This window comes from Anopheles arabiensis, chromosome 3 (genome assembly GCF_016920715.1).
Source record: "Anopheles arabiensis isolate DONGOLA chromosome 3, AaraD3, whole genome shotgun sequence".
Taxonomy (NCBI): Eukaryota; Metazoa; Arthropoda; class Insecta; order Diptera; family Culicidae; genus Anopheles; species Anopheles arabiensis.
In genome coordinates this window covers 6975791-7000367 of record NC_053518.1, presented here as the reverse complement: position 1 = coordinate 7000367, position 24577 = coordinate 6975791, and the positions used below count along the sequence as shown (strand labels likewise).

General features: G+C 45.8%; 1 protein-coding gene and 1 non-coding gene across 6 annotated transcripts in view; one reads left to right on the top strand and one right to left on the bottom strand.

Moving 5' to 3' along the window:
* The window catches only part of LOC120904653, a 109729-nt gene that overhangs the window by 46809 nt on the left and 38343 nt on the right, over positions 1 to 24577 (bottom strand). For 3 of the 5 annotated variants that reach the window (XM_040314829.1, XM_040314830.1, XM_040314831.1), the window contains one exon: positions 20223 to 20446. In XM_040314829.1, the coding sequence (XP_040170763.1) occupies positions 20223 to 20247 (25 nt within the window). In that variant the 5' untranslated portion in view covers positions 20248 to 20446. Of the gene's footprint in view, positions 1 to 11442; positions 12654 to 13321; positions 13513 to 20222; positions 20447 to 24577 lie in introns of those variants that run through there. The other 2 variants (XM_040314832.1, XM_040314833.1) reach the window with 2 other exon arrangements.
* Positions 22178 to 22249, top strand: Trnaw-cca. Its single transcript has one exon. It is a non-coding gene; the product is annotated as a tRNA-Trp (tRNA).

Below are 24577 nucleotides of genomic sequence, written 5' to 3'. Positions count from 1 at the left end.
CTACCACGAGCAGAGTAGAGTTGCACATCGGTAAAAGTGGGGTTGAACCGTGGCGGGGGAGAGGGCGTAGCGCGTGCTGTTAATATAATAAAATAAGTATATTTGCAGCTTCGTTTATGAGATTTTGCCGCACACACTCGCTACAACCACCACACGCTGGAGTTGATGGTGTGTATGTGACAAACGCTTCCTAGAACGAGTCGTAACGAGACACTCAACACGCTCTGGAGACAGTTTTCGGTCGGGAAGACATTTTAATTTCGCGTGAATATGCACGCGCAACCGAAGCGACAACGCTGGCGTGGCAAGGACCGTCCTTCACCCCGTTCCGTACGGAACGAAATTATAAACTTTTTGATCGTTCCACCGCAAAAACCCCCGATGGTAAATTTTATGCAAAACAGCACAACTGCAGAGAGAGAGTCATTAGTGGTAAAGCGGGTTCGTTGGTCTTTTTCTTTCCCATTTTTGGGGCGAAAGTATTGAAGTGCCTGGGTAAAACGTATAAATAACCTCATTGCTCACTGACGATAAGCGAGAACCCGCTCCGCAAGGGAATAAATTGAAGCTGTGCTTTCTGTTTGCTGTGACGTAGAAATCCATCCGAACTCGCTTGATACCTTTGCGGGACTGGCGCACAGCGCGCAATGGGCGTGTGGGTTGGGAAATTGAATTTAAAAAGAAGATCTATTGATTTCCACGCTCCCACCGAGCTGCAACGCCTTCTGCCCCTTCTTGCAGGTTTGTTTCCTTCCCGAGCACAACATAAATCCTTCCCGGCCAAACCATCGCCAGGGCAGCGAAAGCATCCAGCTGCAAATCCGAACCGAAGCGAACATCTGTGTATGCTGCTCTGTTTTCGGTGCCGATGCTGCAGGGAATTTGGAGCGAGGGTGCACCATTACGCCATTGTGTATGGCATTCGAAAGCAATTTATATGTTTTCTGCCGGCGCTGGGAAAGGTGTTTTCCTTTTTTTGTTTTTTTTTTTGTTACAGCAATATGTTACCTTCGGGCATTCGAGTAACAAGGTTTACAAAGGAAGATGCACCTTCGTGTTTTTTTCCAGCTCCAGGAAGAGATTGGAAATGGATTACTTTGGTTGGAAACGAAAGTGCACTGCTTGAATGCACCGCTTTAACTACCCAACTGCACTGTACAGTTTCGCATTTACTTAGCATGTCCGTTTGTTTTCCTCTCTCGCTCTTTTTTGCTCTTCTCTTTCCAACACGATTGCATGGCCATCAGCTCATTCCGCTAAATTTAACTGGCACTTGAACGTAAACGGACACGATTCAATTGCCACAGAGCGCAAACGGACGCTTTTCGGTGCCTCCCACCAAATGGTGCGGGGTCGAGTGGTGAGAACGCGCTCCAAACCAACCGCCTCATTATTACCGCCAACCCCATTGACCCCAGCATGTTCGACCGTCCGGTGAAGTAGTGCTTTCGTCCGACAGTCCAAAATAAACACTCCGAGCAGGGTAGAGCAGCACGGCACGGCAGTAAAACCCGCCTCGGCCGCTGCAAGTGTCAGTCAGTTTTGCCTCCTCGAGCCGACCACTCTCTGGCTAGCGGGATACAAAGTGTCTTGGCAGTGTGCAGAGTCTCCGTCGCCACCGCAAGCTAGAACGATTCGCCGTCGGTCACGGTACACTTTATGGCTGTAACGAAGTGCTTATTAGTTTCTCAGACAGAGTCGACCCTTTTTTGTCACTGTGGGAGTGGTGTTATTTTTTTGTTCCTACTGGGAGCTAGAAGCATTGAGCACCCGCTTGAGAGAACACTTGCCAAGAAGTGGCTTCTGTGTGCATGTATTCGTTTGGCAACGTTTTCTGCTCACGAGTATCTTGAAGCCATTCTTCGTGACACTGGCAGCATGGCACTGGTTCTCGTAAGCGTGTGATGTACGATAATCAAATTCCAATTGCAATCTAAAACTCTTCCTCCAGCGCGACACGCGAACGTGATGAAGCCCGTTTGGGAGGTAGAGCTGGCACTGGGACGGTTCCACTCCGTGACGTGACGATGGATTTATGAATTGATATCAAATTTTGCTTCCCTTTTTCTACTTCGTTTTGTGCTGGAACAATGTGTATGAACGGACTGCAATAATTTTATGAGCTCTTGAACATTCATCATTTCATTCGATACAGCAGACGTGGTGGAAAGTCGGAGCGTGTTGCATATGCATGATGTTTTGATACATTGTTTCGAGAATGTAACGGTAGTAAAAAAATAAAATTCACATAAAAATCCATCATTTTCCGTTGATAGAGTGAAATAATGTAAATGATTTGCATATGTTGAAATAAACTGTTTAGATTCTCAGTTCATTAAGTGCAAAAAACGCCTGAAAGTATGCAATTTTCATTGCAAAAGCCATTTAAAAGACCTTATTTCAATTGTTTTATGTTTTCTGGTTATTAAATCATTCCCTTAGCAACAAAATATCTCTTTCTCTCTCTCTCTCTCTCTCTCTCTCTCTCTCTCTCTCTCTCTCTCTATCTCTCTCTCTGTCTCTCTCTCTCTCCCTCTCTCTCTCTCTCTCGGTTCATATAAGCTTTAGCTATTTTTCTTTTCCAGAGCGTGTCTCTGGCGACCCCCGTTGGCACTCATTCGGCTTTTGCAATTACACAAATTTTGTAAATTATGCCAACACACGACAACACACTGCAGCGGCCATCGTACTTTGCAAACGACCGCAATGAAAAGTGATACCAGACGCAAAGCCCCGAAGTATGTACCGCACAACACTCTCGGCTCAACCCTGTGCACATAAATTCACCCTCAGCTGCGCAGCCCCACCGTACACGTGTGCAACTGTGTGCAACTGTGTGTGTCTGTGTGTTTGTGAAGTCATAAAAATGAAGCACAAAAACACGCCAGAAGCTGTGCCGTACGTAAAGCGTACTGACGCATTCTAACGAGTGTCCTGCACTGCACTGCACCGGCTCTTGACCTTTCGGCGGTACAGGGGGGCCGCCGCATGGCGAGGTCACAGATGCGGGTTAGTCATGAGCACGAACAAACATTAATGTGCAACCTGAACGTACAGTACAGTGCATGGGAGAAAAAGAGAGCGAAAAAAAGAGAGAGGGAGAGAGATAGTACCGACCGCAACACGTGTCCCGGGGTTATTAAGACAGCGCTGGTTGGCACTGGTGTGTGCGATTGCTGCTGCTGGTGAAGAATGCTGCTTGCGAAGAAAGAACAGAATGCGACCGGCGAGTCGTTCCGTTTTAACGACTTGACATAAATTTATGTACATGAGGATGAAAGCAATAACAATTATTGAGCAGAGCAGAGCAGAGCAGAGAGTGCCGGAGGAAAAGAAGAAGGGGTCTGTGGCAGAGATCTGGTTTCAAACTTTCTTTGTCTTGCAAGGTGAAGCTTAAAGACGCTTATGCGTCAACAACATTTTGTGGAAATTAAAACGGATGGATGAAATATGGACTGAAACATGGCTTGAGTTATACATTGTGCTGCAAATAACGTGAAGAAATGGACTCTATTTTATATATTTAAGCGAATGAAGGGTACAAAAAAGTAATTGTTAGACTTGACAGTTGATTGTATCGAATTATAATTATTATTATTTATTTAATTAATGATTAACTCTGAAACACTCTTATCATGCACAATAATGCTTTTTGATCCCATAACAACTATCAATTTGCAACAAATACAGCATGCATATATTAATTAATTAACCAAAACCCGAAAGCTTAAATCAAACGTTCGATCGTCCTTTCTTACGCATCGCAACGTTTCCATCGTCTTCCGCTGCCGGCTCTGGGGCCAATCAGCACCCAGGTCGCTGTCAAACCGGGAGGGAACAGGCGACCGTTAATAATTCAAGCACATGCTTTCGGTTCGATAATAATGCTTGCCAGTGTCACTGCCGCTGGCATACCGACTAAGGCGTCCCGGCACGTTCAGCACGTTCCGTACCGTTATCGTCTCAAGATGCCGCCCGTCTGTACCGGGGTGGATTCGATGGAGACGCCTGGTAGCGCTCTATCTATCGCACCACAAGTTACGAGATGTACAGCCTGCTACTATATTTATTATGCACTTGAGGGAGTGGAGGGCCGGTTTGGTGAGTCGCGCAACGGGAGTGTCGTTGAACGTCTGCCCCGCATTTCGAGCAGGGTTCCTCCACTAGCCAGCCCATGAGCCAGAGTGAATGGTTACGTGTGAATAACTCGACGAACCGCCCCGCTCGAACAGTACGGTGCAGCAATACGTGTGACCAATTTTCATGTCATGCCGACGCCAACCAGCCAGTGGCATGCACCCACTCGCAGGCTATTGCTGGGTAGTGGGGGGGAAGCGGGAAAGCGAAAGAACCCCCCCGTCGTTGGTAGCTGCAATGAAGCGTAATCCTTTAATGTTTGCGCTCTCGGTTCTCGGTGCATGCATTATTAAAGCGGGCGTTTCGGGGCGTGAATGGATGTGTGCGATGGACGCACGGGCAGTGAGATTGTTTGCTTTGGAAGAGTGCTAAGAAAGGCGGGCGCTGCAAGTGAAGTAGATGAAGCGAATCTTTGCCGCGCGTGGAGAGGAGGTGTACATCCAGCGGAGCCGAGCGACAGGCTGACGAGCGCTTGCTTGCAGTGCTTCATTACCGTGGTCGTTGGAAAGTTATTAGCGTGAGGGAGGCAGCGTTGGTGCGGGTTGGCCTGGGTAGGCGGGAATCCCTTCCGATGCACTGAACGATAAGCCGTTTTGTGGGCTGCGGACTGTCGAAGCTAATACGCTCACAACGTTGCGTTAAGTCGGCCCGCATTCCCCTTTTTTAGTACCGTTGCCATTCCAGTTGTGTGCCCTTGAAATGAATCTGGTGAAGCAAGATGCAAAGAATATCTTGCTAATAACGAACCAAGAATACCGGTGGGAAAATCTGCTCTGCGGGAACTATTTCCGAGCAACATGAATTTAAAGGCTCTCCTGAGTTGTACCGGAATGAACAGACCGGTTGCTTGAGCTGCCAAAAGCTGTGTTTCATTCGATTTGAAGCTCCCACAAACCCTACAGAAGCGCAGGCCACAACTCTCAACACGATTCTAGTGCACTCAAGCTCTTGATGAGCGCTGCTCCACCTCCACCCGCTTAATCTCACAGGCAAGAAGAAAATGAAATTAAACCAAATTAAGCAGTAATTAAAAGTGAATGATATTGCCGTCAGCAGTCGTGGCTCTGGGCTTGCGGAGCGCTTGCTGATGGTTATCAAACGAGACTGTATGATCGGTACTACTGGCGGTTCGTCATCAAAAAACTAGCTGAAGCTAATTTAATCGAGATGTAGCAAAACGAGCAAAAGAAGAAATGTAATCTACAGCATGTGAACTCTTTCTTGGCAGGCGGCAAGTTGGACGCTTATCATCATCACACACACACATCCAAATTGGATGGCAATTGAATCAATGTTTGGCCGTTGTGTTTCTCACGCCAAGGATGGAAAGTTGCTGTGTTTGGGAGTTAAGAATTTTGAAGACCTTTAACCTTTCCAGACGAAGCGTGATTAGTTTATCATATTAAAAAGTATTCAATCATCGTTTTCAGTCAGGATATTGAACTTTCTAGCTCTGGATTATGATGTTACGATTGAAGGCACCAGCCTATGATTTCAAACGGTTGGTTTGCTTGCTCTACGCCTCTCTTTTTCCTATTTTTTCTTTTTTATAAGTAAAACAAGAATCCTGAATCCAACGTGACTCAATAAAGCCTCTAAATCAAGCTTTGATTTGTTAAATTGATGTGGCAATTGAATTTATCAAACTATTAAATGGCAACGCTCCACTTCATCAATCCGCTCTCGAGAGCGATCGAAATGCTTTGTTTGCCCCATCCCTTCCAGGAAGTTGGTCAATAATAGATAGAATATTCAATTATTTCACCCACTTCATAATGGCTTCATTGGCCCGCCGGGCGTTGCTCAACGCCATTTAAAAGCTTTGGCTTTTGTTATCGCTTTCGTGTGAATTATTATCCCAATAGAGAGGGTGTAGTGTTCGCTCTTCGCTGAAAAAGTGATTGTAAAAAACAAAATCACATACAACACACTCACCGACACAAATCTGTTCATTTGCGATTGATTTCTTGGAAAGGTTTTTTTCTTTCTGCCGAAAAGCTCAGGTGGGAGATTAAATTGCGTTTCGATTTTAAATGGCATAACAGCGTCATGAATATTAAGAGCGCTTTAGTAGCTTTGGAGCTGACCGCGGGCAAAACTGACCCAGTAACATTGAACGGTCATCGGCGCACGTGCTTGGCATTTAAATTTATGCTAAATGAACCGTTTCCTGTCAGCTCTTTGTTGTTGTGGCGTGATTGTGTTTGAAATTGGAGTGTTTCTTGCTGAGTTTTTACAATGGCAGTTTGTACACATTGTGTGAGAATAATAGCATTTCATCCAATTTGCTATGAAACGCCTTTTGTAATGGAAATTTTAATGATAAATTACATTTAAAAAAGAAAGATGAAAAATCTTACCCTTCTCATCTTGAATACAGAGAGAAAGAGAGTAACACGATGCCCCTTTTGCCCCGAACGAGCTTGATTGCCGGTTAATTATTGTTATTATGTTGTGTCCTCTCTCCCATTTCCTAACCCCAATTTCCCTTCTGTTCATATTTTTTTATATTCATTTAGGTCTTTTACAACGACAGCAAACCATCCACGACCATCCGGGTTCGCCAAGGGATCAGTTTCATTCGTGGCATTCGTGCACCCTGCAATTAAAGGCACAGCCTTGCACGTCCTTAAGCCGCCCCGCCTGGACCGCTCTGCCTGCAATGGAGGGGAGCCAGAGTCCGGCGCAGAGGATGTAAAGGTTTCCTGCTTCATTTAGCAACTATTAATCTCGTGCCGCTCGTACGTGCGGCACCCACAAACGTCCCGGTGGTCGTCCCCGGCGGTTGGCGATAATTTGTATGCAAACCGCAGCGGGACAAGCAGCAGCTTTGACGCCTGTTGGGGCGTGTGGGAGATAAAAGATGCCCTGGACACACGGTTGCTGCTTTGGGCGGAGTGGTCATTAGGAGTTGGAGTGCGATGGGTGAAAACTTTTGCATAAAGAGCTTTATTGCTATGAGGATATAAATTGAGAACTTAAAATTTGGTCGGGAAATAAGTCTTAGAATTGCTACTTGAAGTTTAACAACGAAAATTATTTTAAAAAATGGTAAAATTATTAACCACAAAACAGAGATTTAAATGCACCACTCCAACGTTTTCCTGGAAACAGAGTACTAAGCGTTTAACAAAGCGAGCGTTATCGTACTTCTCTTATCCTTCCTGCGATTCAAATTCCAAATCCTTGATGCCCTTTTTTCCCCAGACACTTCAAGATGATGCCGAGAGTTGAAAACAGCATCCTTGAAAGCACTTCATGAAAAACCCACCAACTTTGAGCCCTGTGGCTGTGAGGCCAGCACACAAAATGGAAAACTTATCAGACATCCCTCCACTCCAAACCGAGCAGTGTAATGGTGAAAGGTACGCCCCGACTGGAGCCTAGCTCAAAAGGGATGATATCGTTATCCTCCACTGGACTAGCGCCCGTTGCTATCTCTGCAGCGCTCGAAAGATTAACATATGATTTCAAAGTTAGCTTTCAGCAACCTCTCGGACACTACCGAAAGGATGATGGATTGATTCGTGCTCGTCAACACACACGACCATGGAAAAAATAACCCCCCAAGCAACCATCCTCTAGTCGACAGCTGATGATAAATTGCTGGCAACGAGGACAAAACAACACACACAAACATACACCCACAACCAGTCCATCACTCTCGCTGATGACCAGCGACATGGAGCAAAGGATAGCAGTTCATTTTTCGGCAACGAACGCTCCGCAGCACGGTCTGCCAGCTCAAATTCAAGGCTTATCTAATCTGGTTTTAAAATTAACCTCAAATTCGCAACGTCATCGTGCGCTCCATCCGCTGCATGAATCACCGCGTTCCGTAAATTATGATTAATGGAAGCACGCTTGGGTGTGTGTGTGTGTGGGGGAGAGAGTTATTTTTCAGGCTGTGGTTTCCAGGAATTGGTTGATTCTTTTCACCCTGACAAGCGCAAGCGGCTGAAAGTTTAATGTCGGCTACGGTGAGAAGCGTTCTAGGAACAGTTAGAATTTTTTTTCTTCTTCTGACTCGCAACTCTATCCCTCACACATGACAGTAAGTAAAGGCGACACCATCCCAGGCGGACGTGCATTAAGTTGTCCGACAAGAATAGTCCAGCACCTCGTACGTTTTATTTTTATCACTTTGTTATTATTACTGTACTAACCTTCCTTCCTCTTTTTACACTCTGCTCCTTTGCTGTCTTATTTTAGTTGGAGCTATTTAAGGGAGAACTATCCCACTCTTCGTAAGGACGTGTGCTACTACAGCCAAAGGTCCAATTTCACACAACCGACTGCATCACGACCGGGGCTGGTGGGTGGCCACATCGCAATCATAGCCACCTCGTTCGAGCGAAATTTCCACACACACACACCAACACACTCGGCCCCGTAGGTGTCGGAGAAAGGTCGCCCGTAGCTACAGCATCATGTGGGTGACTGACTGCAGCAGAGCACACAAACCCACGAGCACGATAGATTCGTGCCGATTTCGGGCTTAATGAAATACGAAATAACTTGTCAGCTGAATGTGAGTGGGAGCGCTCCACCCTGCCAATAAAGGGAAGGAACAATCCTTATTGGAACGACACAGCCCAGACTGGAGCGTTCGGCAAAACGGTCGTGCTGGGACCGGGTTTGCACCCGTATTGCTTGTTATGATCCGTTGAGTCAATACAACATGATCCACCGGTTTTTTCGGAGCAATCAAGCCTAGCAAAATCTCAAAATCAGCAGATAAAGGGAAGAGAAAAATATGAAACAAAGGAAACGTCTGTGTGACAGAGAAGCAAGGTAATAATCAGCTACAACCCAGCTAGTTCGATGCTTTCTGCATGGCCATTTCACATTTTTCCTCAAAAAAATTCACAAAAAAATCTCACGGACACTGGGACACTTGGGATGGGAAGGATTTTTGTGACGCTTGCTCTACTCTCAAGAATGCTGCTGCTGCTGCTAGTGATGGAAGCATTTTGAGTGGAAATATTTAGCCCAAAACGGCTCGCCAAAAAGAGATTCTTTCACGCACACTCCTGTGTACCGATCATCCTACCAGCTAGTTCACACAATTTTGTACGGATTAGCGCTCGTCTAGTTCCATTTTTTTCTTCTCCTCACCGGATGTGTCAGGGAAAAGCCGACGGAAAGGAGGAGGAAGCAAAAAAAACGAAGAAGCAAAGTGCCGAAATTCCTGTCCTGCCATTAACATTCCCTTGCTTGGTGAAATGCTTCCGTTGTGGGATTGGGCCTTCCTGTGCTTTACGGGCACGATCATCGAAACGAGACATCATTACGTGGTGGTGGAACAGCGGAAATCTTTTGTTCTCGCAGCCTTATTTATGAGTGCCCCCAAATCCTTCGCTGCATCGATTGAGGCTTGACGTTCAGTGTGAATGGAGACCCGGAGCGTGCATGCATGCAAGTGACATAGGGAGAAGCTTTTTAGACAATTACACGAGCGTGTGACTATTTTAAACAAATCCTCAATCATTGCTTTCGTTTCTGTTTGCCTATTTCGTGACCGATTTGCAATTTTTAATGCCCCTTTTCACCACACAGCTAATGAGGTCACTTGAATTATTGTGGTTGTTGAGAGAGCTAGTGAGCTCAAGTGGCCTGTCAATCGATTGGATTCAGCCCTCCACCACAGACCGTGCGTCATTAGATGCCAATTAGTCGATTACGAGTTTTATTTTCCTGCTGGTTTTGCGGTTGCTCTCGGAAGCGGATTATAGTCTAAGCTGTGACGGTTGTACGAACACTTTGCTGATTAATAATCTGTTGCGCTTGCTGCGAGTGAAACCATGCTTGGGTAAGTCAATCATGAAATTGCTCACTTTGAAGGTGTTGCATGACATTTACTGCCAATTCTAGACCATCATAAAAAGGGCTTGATATCTCAATCATTCAACGATGACAGTGTGTGCAACACAAATAGCAAGCACAAGCCGCAAAAAATACGGTTCCATGCTAACCTTTGACCCATTCCGATCGTTACTCATACGGCTGGAAACGTTTTCCTGTTTCACCTTTTATTAGATTTTTCACTCCCAAAAAGGGACCGACCACGAATTCTTTCACTTTCTCTCAACCCACTCCACCCGATACGTGATCATTAGTGAAGCGAAAGATGTATGTTCATATATCTGCAACCATTGAGCAACGGAAATGGATAGCGAAGGCTACACGCGCTACGCTCTACCCGCTAACCCGATAAACAGACGCCAAAATAGCACCCTGGAGGGTCGTAACTCTGCTCATTGTCTCCACATAGTACCGCACAGGCATGCAGGCATATAAAACCGCGCCAATGCTGTGCGAGTTCCCTTCACAGAGAGAGATAGAGAGAGAGAGAGAAAAAAAACAACAGTGAAGCATCCGCATACAACCGCACGCCGCCGGGGCTTTCTCTCCGGTGTGTTAAATCGAACAAAAACCAGATGATATACGGTTGTAACCGATTATGTATTGCACCATAAAACATCACGCAACAACAATTTCGTAAATGCACACACCCTACGGAAGCGGGTGGGCTTCTTGCGCTTGGGTGGAAAAAAACGGGGTAAAGGGATTTAAAGCATCAGTGAAAGACACGCGTTTATTGCGCGTGATGGGATTGGCTGGTTGGCTTCAGTCTAAATCCCATACTACATACACACACACACAGACCCACAGACACTCGGATGAGAAAGGACTTTCCACCATTTTGGCTACCGAAATTGTTAGGGTATATACGTGAGTGTGTGTGCGTATGTAAGCCGGTTGATTTAGTTTTGAAATTTAAATTACGACCTTTGGGTCGTTATTAATCTTGTTTTACTGTTTAATGCGAGGGAATGCGAATGAAGCAAATTAATTTTAAGTACATGCGGACTGCGTGTGTAATTTATGCTTCGTATGACCGTGTGGGTGTTGAGGCAAAATATCCATGAGCAAGCGTCTCCTTTTAGGTCGATTCATAATGTAATCAAAATAACATAACTCCCTTTCTTGCGCATTTCATGGCTCATTTGATTCATCCTAAACGCAAGCAATTTGAAATACAAAACGCCTGAAGCTATGCAATTGGGCTTGCACAATAATCTTATTATGGCATTATTTAAAGCGCTTTAAACTCTTTAGACACTTTTTGCGCCGATTAACCCTATTGCCAATACCCACATGTTTGTGTAATTGTAATCCCTTATCGCGAAAACCACCGATAAAGGTGATAAATAATTTAAACCAGCAAGTGATAGCACCGACAGCTCCCCATCCCCCGAGTACGTCAGGTTCAGCGTGTTGAAAGTGTTGAAAGCAATTTACCTGATGTCACTCAGCCCGCCCGGCTAGGACAGTGGGAGCTATGAGGAGCTTGCAGAAAGCTTGCTTGTCGCTAAGAATTTCGTCCTGTTTTGTTACTGGCGTATTATACACCCTGTGGTACCGAGCCTTGCTCGCTCGCTTTGCTCTTCCTTTCTTTGTTATCACATCCTGGAGCGGGCTTTTGTTTTTTTTTGCCACCTAGAATTTATATTGTTTCACCGACCGTTTGCTGTTGAATGCTGATTAAAACTAGCTGTCGACACAAGGGGCTTAGCGATTTCAATAATCCTAATGAAAACCTTCTCTCTTACGCTTCTCCTGACGTTGCGTAGCTGCCCCTTTGGGGAGACCAGGAAACCTTTCACTTGCGTTATTTTCCTCTGGGAATCATACTTTAACACACACACACTAGTACTTGCTGAGGGGAGTACACTCGACCGAACCAATCGTCATTTGATTAGCCGACACATCGGGGCAGAGCGCATCCGAAGCTGTCCTTTCCTTCCTGGAATGGCAAAGCAAACCGGCCGGGCTGTTCCGTAAACTTTCCGGTCGCGAGGCCTTGCTGCATCAACCCGAGCAGCCACCGAGCGGGCCAGCAGAGTAACGAGATATTTGACACTCAATGTGTTCCGGTAACTTTTATGAATAATTCATCGTCCGCTCAGCTGCTCCGGCTGGCCGCCCTGCGTCCCGCACGTTTCAAGGCCAGGCGCGAGCGCGCCTTTCAATGAAGGTGTCACACTCGTTTTGCGACGCAAACGACGGCGCCAACTGACGATAGGAAAATTGATTGAGTCAGTGAGACGAAGAAGAAGCATGTGATCAAGTGAGACAGAGGGAGAGAGAGAGAGAAGGGAACTTGAGAGAGAGACAGAGATGGGTCTAGTAGTAATCAAAAAGGGTTTGGATTGTTGGACGAAGGAATCAAAAAGTTAATCTCGCCAATTTTCCCACTTTTCCTCTGCTTGTTTGGCTTCCGAAGTGAGGGTTGGGCTGGCAAGTGGAAGTGACGTACGCAAAGAAAGTTATTCCTTCACACACACACACACACAAAATCGAGCCAGATGGTCAAACCGCATAATGCGCTGGAAAAGAGGGAAAGCGAAACGCAAAAAAACGCGGGGAAGACAAAATTTGAAAAATGTTGACAGAACTTTATGTCGTCATGAAATAATGACTTTTCCTTAACCTTCATTTGTGCCACCGGGTGGTGGGCACGATGACAGACCGGGTGGTGGGTACGTGGGGTGAGGATTTCACACACAAAAAACGGGAAAACGGAAAAGCAAAAGATACAAACAAGAGCAACAAATACGGAGAAAGGTATGTTGGTTCCGGCTAGCATTTGCTAGATGCAAAACAATAGGACCTCCCCCCAGGGGAAAGGTGTGTGTGTGTGTGCGTAGAAGGCAAGAAAAGGCATTTTTCATTTTCTGCTTGCTTCTTTTACTCCCACCGACGTTAAATGAGCCATGAAAATGGAAACTGCTTTTTTTTCTTCTGCACGCTTGCCATTAGATCATTTCACGAGCTTTTTTGGTATGGTTTTGTCTAGTTATGCTTGAATCACTTGGTAGGAAGGTTTTCCATCTTCGAAAAAGGTCACAGCTTGTTAGCTAGCAGGATCGGTGCAATGAAATTTCAAACTTCCCACAATGTGACGCACGATGTTTTTTGTTCGATTTTGTCCGTGCTCCCGGGGTTTTTTACAGGTCGTGACTTTTCCGCCTCACGTATGGCAACAGATTACGCCTGAATTGCCCCGTAACCCATCGAACGCATACACAAACACACACGCACGCACTCGGGATATTCCACAGCTTAGTTTCCTTTTGCTGGCAGATTGCCAGCACCAGCACAAGAATGGATGACACACCGTTTGGGTCGGAAAAGCGCTTCACACAAACTGCCACACACACACACACACGGGAAGAGAATCCAACTTCTTCACGCACGAGAGCACACACGGCGCACGGGTTTGGGCACGAATAGTGTTCGACTCCACACGGCACACACACGGCACGGCGAAGAATGACGCCCCGTGCAGGTACGTGTTTTCCGACCGCCGTGACGTCACTCACTAAGACCGCTCGCAGCGAAACGCCACACACCGTGTGTGTGGGACGATCATCGCCTGAAGACAACAAACGTGACACACACACACACACGCACTGAGTCACCCGTGTGCGGAGAGGAAATTGTGCGATAACTCACACAACGATGTGAAGGATGTGCTTTAACCGGGCGGGAGCAGCATGCACATGGTGCCTGGGGTTTTTCACTTCCGTGTCCAGCAAAAAACCGTGCCACACTGCACTATGTTTCCCATTGGTAGTGAGACTTTCGTCGGTCCGCTCCGCGGTGCGTGGTGAGATGAAACCGTTTTGCGTGAGAACGTTGTGTTGTTGTGGGATGACAGCAGCAGATAGGATAGTAGGCGAGATGAAAGTGAAGGATGATTCATCTCACGCGAGGTGGCTCACGCCGTGGCAGCGCTCATCTCTTTTCCAGGTGAGGTTTGTGTCTCTAGCATTGGCTAGGATTCTCTCGCGACGTTACTCCTCTGCTTACTATCGGGATAGTCCCTCTCCGGGCAGGGAGATATATCAATTGGCTGTGGATGTTGACGCTAACCAACGACCGGTTTGGTTCAAGATGGTAAGACAATTTGATAAGAAGCTTAAAGTTGTTCAACATTTTGTTCCAATAAAATCATATTAAACTTAATTAAATCAATGATTTAAGTTCAATATATCGGTCTCTTCTATTATTTAACAGGCTGTATAACAATTACTCCTCAACGTACCACAGCACAAACCACTCACGAAACACAGTGACCCATCGAATGGGTTAATGGGGCGAAGTAGATTCCAACAATGTCCACGCCAAGCCTTGGCAAAGAGCCAAAAATATTGGAATCATTGTGCAGGGAGCGAAAGAAGAGAGTGCAATAAAATAACGCAAACCGAGAGCGAGCTACTACAAAAGCCAGCCAGCATTTGTTCGGCTTGTGCATTCACGCAAGCAAACACACCGCCCTGACACACACACACACACAGATTGGTGCCCCTCGGACCAAAACAATAACAGTCGTAGATGCCTCACGATTCGGATACTGTCAATCCTGTCAATGTGGTTCGTCTCCGGCTTCGGTTGGTCCGGCGGGAGAGACGGGGTGCAGCAGGAGCAGCAGCAACAGCAGGCAGAGAGCGCAAGCTTTTACACGAGCGCAAACACTCATCTGCCAAGCAGAGTGTTTCTGCCCTCCGCTCACCAACACACCAGCGAACGAACGCGAGTGGTGAGCGTGAGAGCGAGAGAGCTGCTCTGTGGCAGACTCTCGCGCAACCCAGCCGTACGATATTCACCACAGCATCCACGGGGACGCAGGGATGCAGGCGCCGCAGCAACAACAAACTCACCACAAAACAGATGAGCTATTTCGGGCCTGCGTTCGGGCTTTTCGGTCTCGTTTTGTGTCCTCCATCCTGGTGGTGGGAATGGAATGGTGAATGTCTGACGGGCCGGGACGGTCAGCCGTGAAGCAGTAGCAGCGTGTGTAGCATGTGTTTGTGTGTCCGGGCGTTTCTTCCATTCCATTCTGAAGCAGCGGTTCCCGCTCGCACGTACACTAAAACAAACGGGGTTCGAATACGGGCACCAATACCAGGACGGATGCAATGTTGCCAAACAGCATCCGGGCCGTGTGGGAGGTTTCGATGGGGATGTTTTTGCTCCTTGCTTCTTCTTTGCGGTGTGTGCTTTTTTGAAGGTTAATAGGGAGAGGAGGCTCGACTGGAAATGGTTCGTAAAATTATTAGCCCCGCATGGTGGATTATATTGGAAAAAGTTCTTATTAAATTCCAGGCGTTTCCTTTAATGGGAATTTAAGAAGCACCAGGCGTCTCCATAGTATTTTTTTTAAATTATTTATTTTTATTTTTAACTCATTTAAATATTTAAAATAATTAATAAATCTTTGGAAAAAATCTCCTTTTCATCTGCAAATATTCAAATAGAGAACAAAAACAAAAAGACAAAATTATTCACAAGTAAAAGAACCTGTTTTATGAGTTCTTGCTGATTTGCACTATTCATGCCGACATTCTAAAGCATCGAATGCAATAAATATTAAAAAAAAAATTAAGCTGAACTTAAGAGCAATCATTTTTAATGACCACTTGCTGTCCAATTCAACATTGTCATTCAAAGCATTATATCAATTACTACACACCCACTTTAAACCCGTTTCCCACCATTGAATCCGTTGCACCTAATTCCACCATCAAAAGGTCCAATCCGAACAAAAAGCTTGTTAATCTGTGTGGTACCATTTGGCCCCAGATCGGCATGCACTTGTTGAGCAAGGGCAGTGCCAAAGCGTGCACTCGCTTAGAACAATACTCGATGCCAAGCGCTTCACACCTGCGAAAGCCCATTAACGGCTTTACCCAACCCCCTCCCCCCCATTTCCAGGAGCGCCGCATTGTTCAACCGCATCCATCAAAACCAGTCGACGTGCCGGAGCCCGGGCTCTGCTGCATCAAATCCCCCGTACCGTAAGATCAATGGCACCGTCCCCGGAATCGTGAATAAAGGGCACCCAGTGCACAATGCACAGCAGGGTGCAGCTGATATTCCGATATGCATACCGGATCTGCTCTCCCTCTTGCTCTTGGCTTTGCTCTCGCTGACTGTAGTGAATTCCATTGAAAAAACATTTCCCTCTGTATTGTGTGTAAAATACCGATGCATTATTGCAATAACGAAGCGCAAACGGAGGCAATACTTCTTGCACCCGCCCGAAACCGAACCCTGCGGCAATAAATTGTCGTTGCACTCTTACAGGGTGCAGCATGCAGCGCCTTTTGCGTCATCGCCCTTCGACGTGTGAGACACGTGGCAGTAGTGAAACCGAACGCAAAAAGGAAATGCAAATGCGGTACCGACCGCTGCCGACTGCTCGATTGATATCGGAATGAAAGCATCGATGCATAATCAGCAGTTTTCACAGCAGCACCGGCGCCCGTTCCCGGTTTTACTGCAGCACGTACGCCAGCGGCCAGAGCCCGAGACACAGCTGCACCGAAACGACCGGTGCGCCGGCAGGAAGTGAAGTATCCTTACGACGTGGTGCCTGCTAGCCTTCGCACTGACTACCAGCTTCGTTACGTGACCCAAGCGTGCGGGTGGTGGCAGCATGGGCGAAACGAACGAGTCAGAATGCGCTTTCGTGTCGCATTCAAATGCACTCGAGATCGATTTTGTTATAAAGCGATGCTTCAGAAGCGGTCAAAAGAAAGGGCAGACAGAGCGAAGGGGAAGAACTACTTCGCTTTGGTGTGTGGTGAATGGAAATGTGAATAAACAGGAGCAAGTTACACCAAACGACAATTGGGCAAATTATGAACACACATCTACCCCGCAAACATGAAGTCAAACTAGCAGCAAATCGATTGTCAGCTCGTTCCTTTTCAAATCAGCGGTTGGTAAAAGTAGCTGGAAATTCCCACTTTTTGTTGCCAACTTTAGTAAGCTTTGCAGCGTTCTGCACAATGCACTCACATCATAATTTCTATTGCACCACCAGACCAGAAGCTTTTCATTCGCATGGGGAAAAAAGCAACAGCAACAAAAAACGAAATAGAATTAAATTGTTGTTCCCACCAAAGCGTTGATCGTGTGCATATGCTACACGTGGACAGCAAAAACACGTTCGTCCGCTAATTATCCTGCCCAGTGAACGTACAATCACATACACCCGCGCGTGGGGGTTTGGGGAGAGTTTCGTTTGTGTAAGCAATTAATTTTCCGCAGAATGCACCCGACTGTATGTGTGCGTTTATCAGTCAGTTTGGTGGTGGTTAATTTTCGTGAGGTGAGAAAATGGGGAGAATCCCCACAAACGTTTGCAACGAGTGTTGATGGACGCTAGGGACACGATTACGTGGTTAGCAAATTAAACTACTGTTTGCTTTAGGGAGCTGCGTGCTGAGCGCATGCAATCGGTTCGCTGCACTCTGATCGATCGATGGCGAGCCATAGTTGGTACAAATTAAACGAACGCTTCATGAATATTATCACAATGTTGTTTTAGTGTGTGTGTGTGTGTGGTGTGTTTTTGGCTCATAATTAACACAAAATATTTACCAAAACAGGAGACAACACGACACAAAATGAATAGCCAGATCATGGAAGGAAGATTATAAACTATTTGTGACATCAGTTTTGTCAAAAATATCCTCTGTGTCCGAGGCCAATGGAGCTAAAAAACTACAAAATGTTGTTGGTGCCTTGAAGAATCACACTGGGTTTATAAAATTCCCGAGATGCATTTGAGGTTTTGCATAATGTTAACAGACTTTTCAGCTATGTCGCATACCCTTAACGCCTCAATTTTTATGCAAAATTTATTGAAGTTGGTCAACAACACATCAACGGGCAATCAAATGCCTAAAGGCTGCTTTATTAAGGCACTTTGACACCAAAGGTGAGAACAGTGGCTGCACTACAAGCGATAGAAAATAATAAAGCCCAGCTTACGCTCATGGTCAGCTGCTCGAGCTTTGAAGCTCACTTGCAGGCGCGTCAAGAGCCCAGCTCTTCATTAGGGTAATTATTTCACATGGTTCAAGTGGCAAAAAACGGATACCAACGCCAATGTCCAGCATCAAAGTGTGCCGAGGATCGAGATCTAAGGTTGAGCTCGAGTTTCAACGTTCCCAGGGCAACCACTAATCTCCCGATCCACACGTTCTGGGTAGCTCCCAGAGCCCTCCCCAATGGCAATGGCTGTGATTGTTGAGAAGCTTTTAGCTGACCAAACACATGGTGCCAGCGTGAAATAATCATAAAAAAACATCCCTCTTGAGTGAGAAAAACACTCTAAAACTCGTCACTTGGTAGGATGTAGGTGCTGCTACTGCTGGTCACCCTGGAGATGAAATTTAATTTTTCTGCGTACGTGAAACATTAATTAGCCTAATTACCGTGCAGCAGCACACCAACGAGCGCTCCCTCGAGTGCGGATAAGCGAGCCGGATAATGGCATGAGCAACAGCACAACAAGTACAGCGAAAAACAGGCTTCTGCTGCTAATGTTCAACAACACCCATCTCGCGGGTTCAAGTGCGTTTCGTCGTTATACACGACCGTCCGACGAGCGGTGCCAGCCAAGCAAACCGATGCTGCCTGCCACTGTGTGTTCGAGCCGGGATTAGATCAATGCTCCTGTTGCCGAGGTGTCTCGGTGTCGCGTTAGCGTTACGAACTGTGCCGGCCGGCCCGCACCGAGGGGTGTTCGTGATACGCCCCGTTTGAATTCAGCTGAGATGTGACATGCTTTTCGCAGTGCACCGGAAAACGAGCCGGTCTCGCAGCGAGCGACAGTGTCGACACTCCGGTCCTTCTTTCTTTCTTTCCATCTGCCAGAATGGAAATTGGCAAGCGCGTGAAATTATGCCTCAGGGTCGGACCGGTGCCATCGCTGTCGACGGTGGTGTATGTGTACGAGGGGGTGTTCTACTTTAATACGATTTGACACGGCGCATAGTACCCGGCATTCATCAGGTTGTCGTTAGCAACCGTGTTGGGGTGTACGTGTGGTTGAGCGGGTCTTTGCGTTGGTTGTTTTATCCCTTTTAGCTCATTGTGCTGGTTGAGTTTGAAGGCTTACCCCCCCGGGAGCATTCTCAATTTCTCGATTTATATTTGAAAACTAAAGTAGTCTTCTAGAATGATATGAATTTATTCTATGTTAAGGACCTTTTTGTGCAAAAATACTACAGAATATCTGGTTTTCGTCCTTGTTAATCCTTATCAATGAAATTGTATTTACTCAAAAAAAGGCGAAACCATCCCAAGCCTGAGAGGCTATGCCAAACATTCCAATAATTCCAGTAATCAGGTATGTGAGCTTACGGTCCGGGCAATAAATTTCCACAATCACCACAACGTGTAAGATCCTCGCGTGCTTGCTAAATCCCACACACTCAGCAAAAATGACTATCCACTCAAAGGTTTAGTCCACGGAAAAGTGCTTACTTCCTGGTCCATTACTCATGCCGCAGAAATCAAAAGACCACACATACCCCCACCAATAAAGAAAGAAAAAATCAAAAACAAATAGGCCTGAAATCCACCACTCAGCAAGCCGACCAGAATTAATGATGTAATTGTAAGCACAAACAATCAAAAGCGAAAACCTACGTCGGAGAAGAGAAAAAAACACACACCCCACTAAACCATAAAAAGCTTCCCACCTTCGCCTGCAAGAAGCCCTTCCTAGAATGATGATCATCACCATCATTACCATTATCATCGATCAATGTGTGTTTCAGGTCCAGGTCCCGAGTGCTTTTGAAACTGCTCAGAGACTTGGGAGAGAATTGTGGGAGAAGAGAGAGAGAAGAAGGACTGGAAAAAAACAAAGGTATCCTTCCCGGTCGGAAGTGCTCCGTCGTCACGTTCGTTTCAATATTTGAATCAATATTTTTTCACACTCAACCTCATCGTGGCGTGGCGTGTTTTAGGGATCAACGGAAATCGCCGATCCCAAATCGAGTGGAACAGGGAAAGACGAAGGAAGATGGCCTCACGCACACACACAATGGCCGCTTTCCCCTGCGTTGTGTACACACCAGCCACCATTTACAAACAGGAAATCATACCGACCCCGAATGGTCCGTGTCCCGGATGGACGGTGTATCCTTTGAGTTTCATAAATCTCAGTCCCCGCTGCCAGCAGCCTCGAGCTCCCGCCATTCGATTCCACTTACCTCCGGTTCGCATCGTGGCCGCCATGTTTGCTGATTATTTCTGACGTTTCCTGGTTGGCTGGATGGTTTTCGGTTTGAGTGAAGCCCGTTTGCCGACTCGTTTAGACCGTTGATTGGGTAGGCAGAGAAAAAACCCTGCTTTTATTTTATCCTTAAAGCGTTTTGTTTGTTTGTTTTTGCTCTGATCTCCTCTCTTCCTCTGCTGGATTAGCCGCGCTGAAGCCCTGAAATAAGAAACGAGCAACATTATTAACAGTCAATCGGTGTAAGGAATCGATGGGACAAGTGTGAAAGATCAACATAAAACATTGTGCCACCATCGAGGGATCGCAAATTGGTGAGTTGATTTAGCGTCTGATTTGCTTCCGTCAGCTTCGATCGATCATTTTCCCCAAATTGAGCTCCGTTGCTCGCCCACATCCCGAATGATTTACCGAATGTTTACTACGGGCCTCTTCGACGCGGTTGGGAAAGGGCCCCGTGAATCCAAAGCTGACACCATTTTGGGGGAGGTTTATGAGCACTAAATTCCCTGCCTGACCTGCCCGAGAACGAAAGTATCACATTACATTACACTAAACTGGCCCTCGGTTGGATCCGTTCCACAGGCACCTGCCGAGGCGGGCAATTCCCATAAAGAAGTGAATTGCCGTGATTCTCACAGGCCCGTGGTCGTTTCTTTTTGGACCGAGGCAATCGTTTGACGGTCATCGTTATTGTGCGATTTCGGACCACTTGGGCAATGATGAAACCGATCGGCGGAAACCAAATCACTGTCCATTTGAAAGAAAATCGTGTTCCATCTTTCGATAATGGTGGTCGGTAAGGATCTATTGCCCGTAATGGGGCATTGATTTTGGCAGTGGCAAAGCGGTAAATGCGTGATTTGCGGTGTTTTATTACATCAAATAGTTTGTTTTATTGTGCTTTCTTGTGTAACAGTCTATATATCTTGTATTTAAAGTGTGATGGAAATGCGTCTCAAACTGTGTAACTCATTTTAATGTTCTAACATAAAATTTAAATGCAAATTTCCAGCTCCATTCAGACAAAATGTGGCAAAATATATCACGAAACATAAACGTTCTTCGAATCGCGCATTTCGGTTTAATTACAGGATATTTTTAATTTAAATTCTCACCCCGAAGCAAAGTACGAGCTCCATTACGATAATCTGGAAAAATTACGAACAGCTTCCTTCTACGAAAAGAAGATAAATTTAAACAGTGGTGATGAGCGGGAGCGAACAAAAGCAAAACAAAAAGCGCCAGTAAAACGATACGAACGGTGCAAACATTTGTCCTCGCAAACAACTACGTAAACAAACGGAATCCTTCCCGTGAAAGGATAATGGGCAATGCTCGGCCTGTGCCCGGACGATAAAAGGTGGAAAGATACTCGTAACATTTCACAAACAGCACGAAAAGGAACCGGTTTGCAATGGGAATCGAACGAACCGGTGCGGGAAGGGCGTCGGCAGACGGGAAATGGTACTGCTTTAGCTTATAATTAATGGTATCTCACTAGCAGTGACACATTTTTCCCATTCCTTGTCTCCCATCTTGACCATCGTGGGAAGCAGGTTTCAGTGGAGGTGCGAGAAAGTTACCGCAGAATTGTACGTAATTTTTATTTCAGCGTCAGAGCAAACAGTTGCAATTTTTCTCGTGATTAAGTAATTTAAAGGAATACGGTTGAATTTATTTTCTTGCATTTTAATCGACATATTAGGCGAATAAATTATTTTGGCTAAAGCAAACCTGTATTTACATTCATCTTAAGAAAATTTAAATAAATTTCTTACTTAGGTAAACCACAAAAATTCTATAAACAGTAATCAATACAATAAAATTTAAAAGTAAACGAATGTGCCTTGAATACTATTTCACTCGTGCGCTTTTTTTAGATATCTACCCAACAATCTAGTCCATTACTAGCAGCTCGCCCACGTCGAAGACTCCGTGGCGCAACGGTAGCGCGTCTGACTCCAGATCAGAAGGTTGCGTGTTCAAATCACGTCGGGGTCAATCAGCGAGCAAATCTTTTTTCATCGTTTTACCGACCTCTTCTGGAGTTCCATCGAGTGTTATTTCTCATCCATTTCATAGAGCCAATTTCGCTCGATTACTTTTCAACCTTGCTTATCTTAATCAAATCTGGCAGGATGGAAGCCTGCTCTGTTATTGCAACAACAACAAAAGAACACACAAAAACATTGCCCTACATTTTTTCCTACTACCTTCCCGTGCAGTGCTCGAATTGATGTTTAACGTACGGCGCAAAGGCGAAAACAAAACAAAAGCATAGAACCTACGGTTTAATTAAATTATCAACGAACGTATAAATAACCTGCGCTCGGCGCGTTCGTACGGCAATCGCGGCACACTGCGCGTTCATATAGCACACGCACACTCATGAATAAAGCAGCGACAGCGAAGGGAGGCGTATCATCGTTCGGTGTAAAGATAACGCGTGAACAAACCGTCGAGTGTGTCCCACACGGGGGGTCCGACCGTTACGTGCCCGCGTGACCAGTAGCAAGTGAACGGTTCTTTCGGATGAATTAGTACGAACCGAAGGCGAACGAAAAGCCACAGTGCGTAACAAATTGCTTTGTCAGACTGTAGATGTTATTTGATGTGTTTTGTTCGGGTGCTTCTGTGTAATAAAGAACCACCATTAACTACAACTATCAAAATATTAAATGCACTTAATACCATTCTCACCACTGTATGCTTACTTGCAATGAATGAAGAAAGATGTTTACCTAGCCCCGCTGACCCTCTCCTGCACTGTTGTTTAGATCGTTTGCAATAACACACACACTCCCAACACCTCGCTCTGTTACGCGTGCCTGCACTGGTGGACACTCGCACCGACGTCACTGCTAGCCACTGTGAAGTGAGGCGCAACCAGCCTCCGCTACCAAAACCGTCCCATCAATCATCAACTCTTGGACGTGTCGTCCCACCGCGGCCGGCGTGCTCAAGGAAGCTTAATCGCGCTCACTCCGTGTGCCCGTGTGTGCGTCACGTCACGGTGGTGAATAACGTCCCTACAGCTCGTTGCCTATTGCCAATGATAAACGACCCTAGCGGCATCTGTGGGAAATTGACACTAAACTGCAGTCGTGGAAGGGGACGCGGTCCCAGCCGTCCCTTTGGATCTGTTGGAGCTTTGGAATGCTTTAAAGTGATAAAAATATGTGGAGGTGATTGAATTTTCATTAGGCTAGAAAACAGGTCCCCGGACCACAGACATTGCTAGATGAAAATTTAAACGATCTCTTCTTACTACATCAACTTCTGCTTCATTGACGTCACGAGGAGTGCGAAGATTGATTCGACGAATTGTGTACACGTTCAACTGAAACGAGTTTGCAAAACCACCAAGTAAAGATTAATTTTCCAAGTTTTCCTATTTGATCTCGAGCGTTCTGCTTCTGCTGTGAAAGTTGTCATCACTTTGCTTGCCATCATCCGCTGCAGACAGCGCTGAGAAGCTGTTCCAATGAAATCAAATAATTCCTTTCGTACGAATGGTTTTACTCGGTTTTAGAGCATCTAGCGCGAGACGCGATATAGTATGAAATACCTTTCCTCCATGTTCATATATTTCGCTGGAAAGAGACTCGCAAGTAAACATGTTGCAGTATCAATAAGACGAGCGCGGCATAGTTGATGCCCGCACACAAACGCCATTTTATTACAGCCACATGTCCGAGGTACTGGGCAATAAATGGCATTAGCAACCGGTGACTTGCACAACATTTATTTCAATTCAATCCACGTGAATGAAGCGTCAAGAGGGTAAGTATTAGGATTAACCTGTCAGTTCTAAGGATCTTGTAGGTTTGTTATTTATACATAAAGCAAATATATACAAGTACTGACAGCAACATATACAAGTACTAATTTAAATGACATGAATATGCCGCTACAATTATTTAAATAATTTGCCGTGAAATACTCCGACCATATGCTCTATAAGGGTTCTCATTTAAGGGCTTAGGTGAAACAGAACTAAAATCCAACAATCTGTCGGTCTTGATTGACTTTAATCTACTTACGGGAAAACTAAATAATCACTGATTAAGACGGCAAGCTTAGACCAACTTTGGTTCTTTGATGGTGATAGATGTAAGAACATAATGTTATACTAATCTCAAAACTAACCTGTCCTACCAACACACTTTTTGGATGCAATCAGTTTCGGTAATAGGTCAAGGACTGCTCTTCATCAAATGTTTACATGTTGGGAAATTGATAATGTAATGCGTGGTGTTGTCTGAGACGCAGCTGGTTCATCCCTCGGTGTACTGATTGTCAACACGATGACTCGGGAGTTTTCCTGTT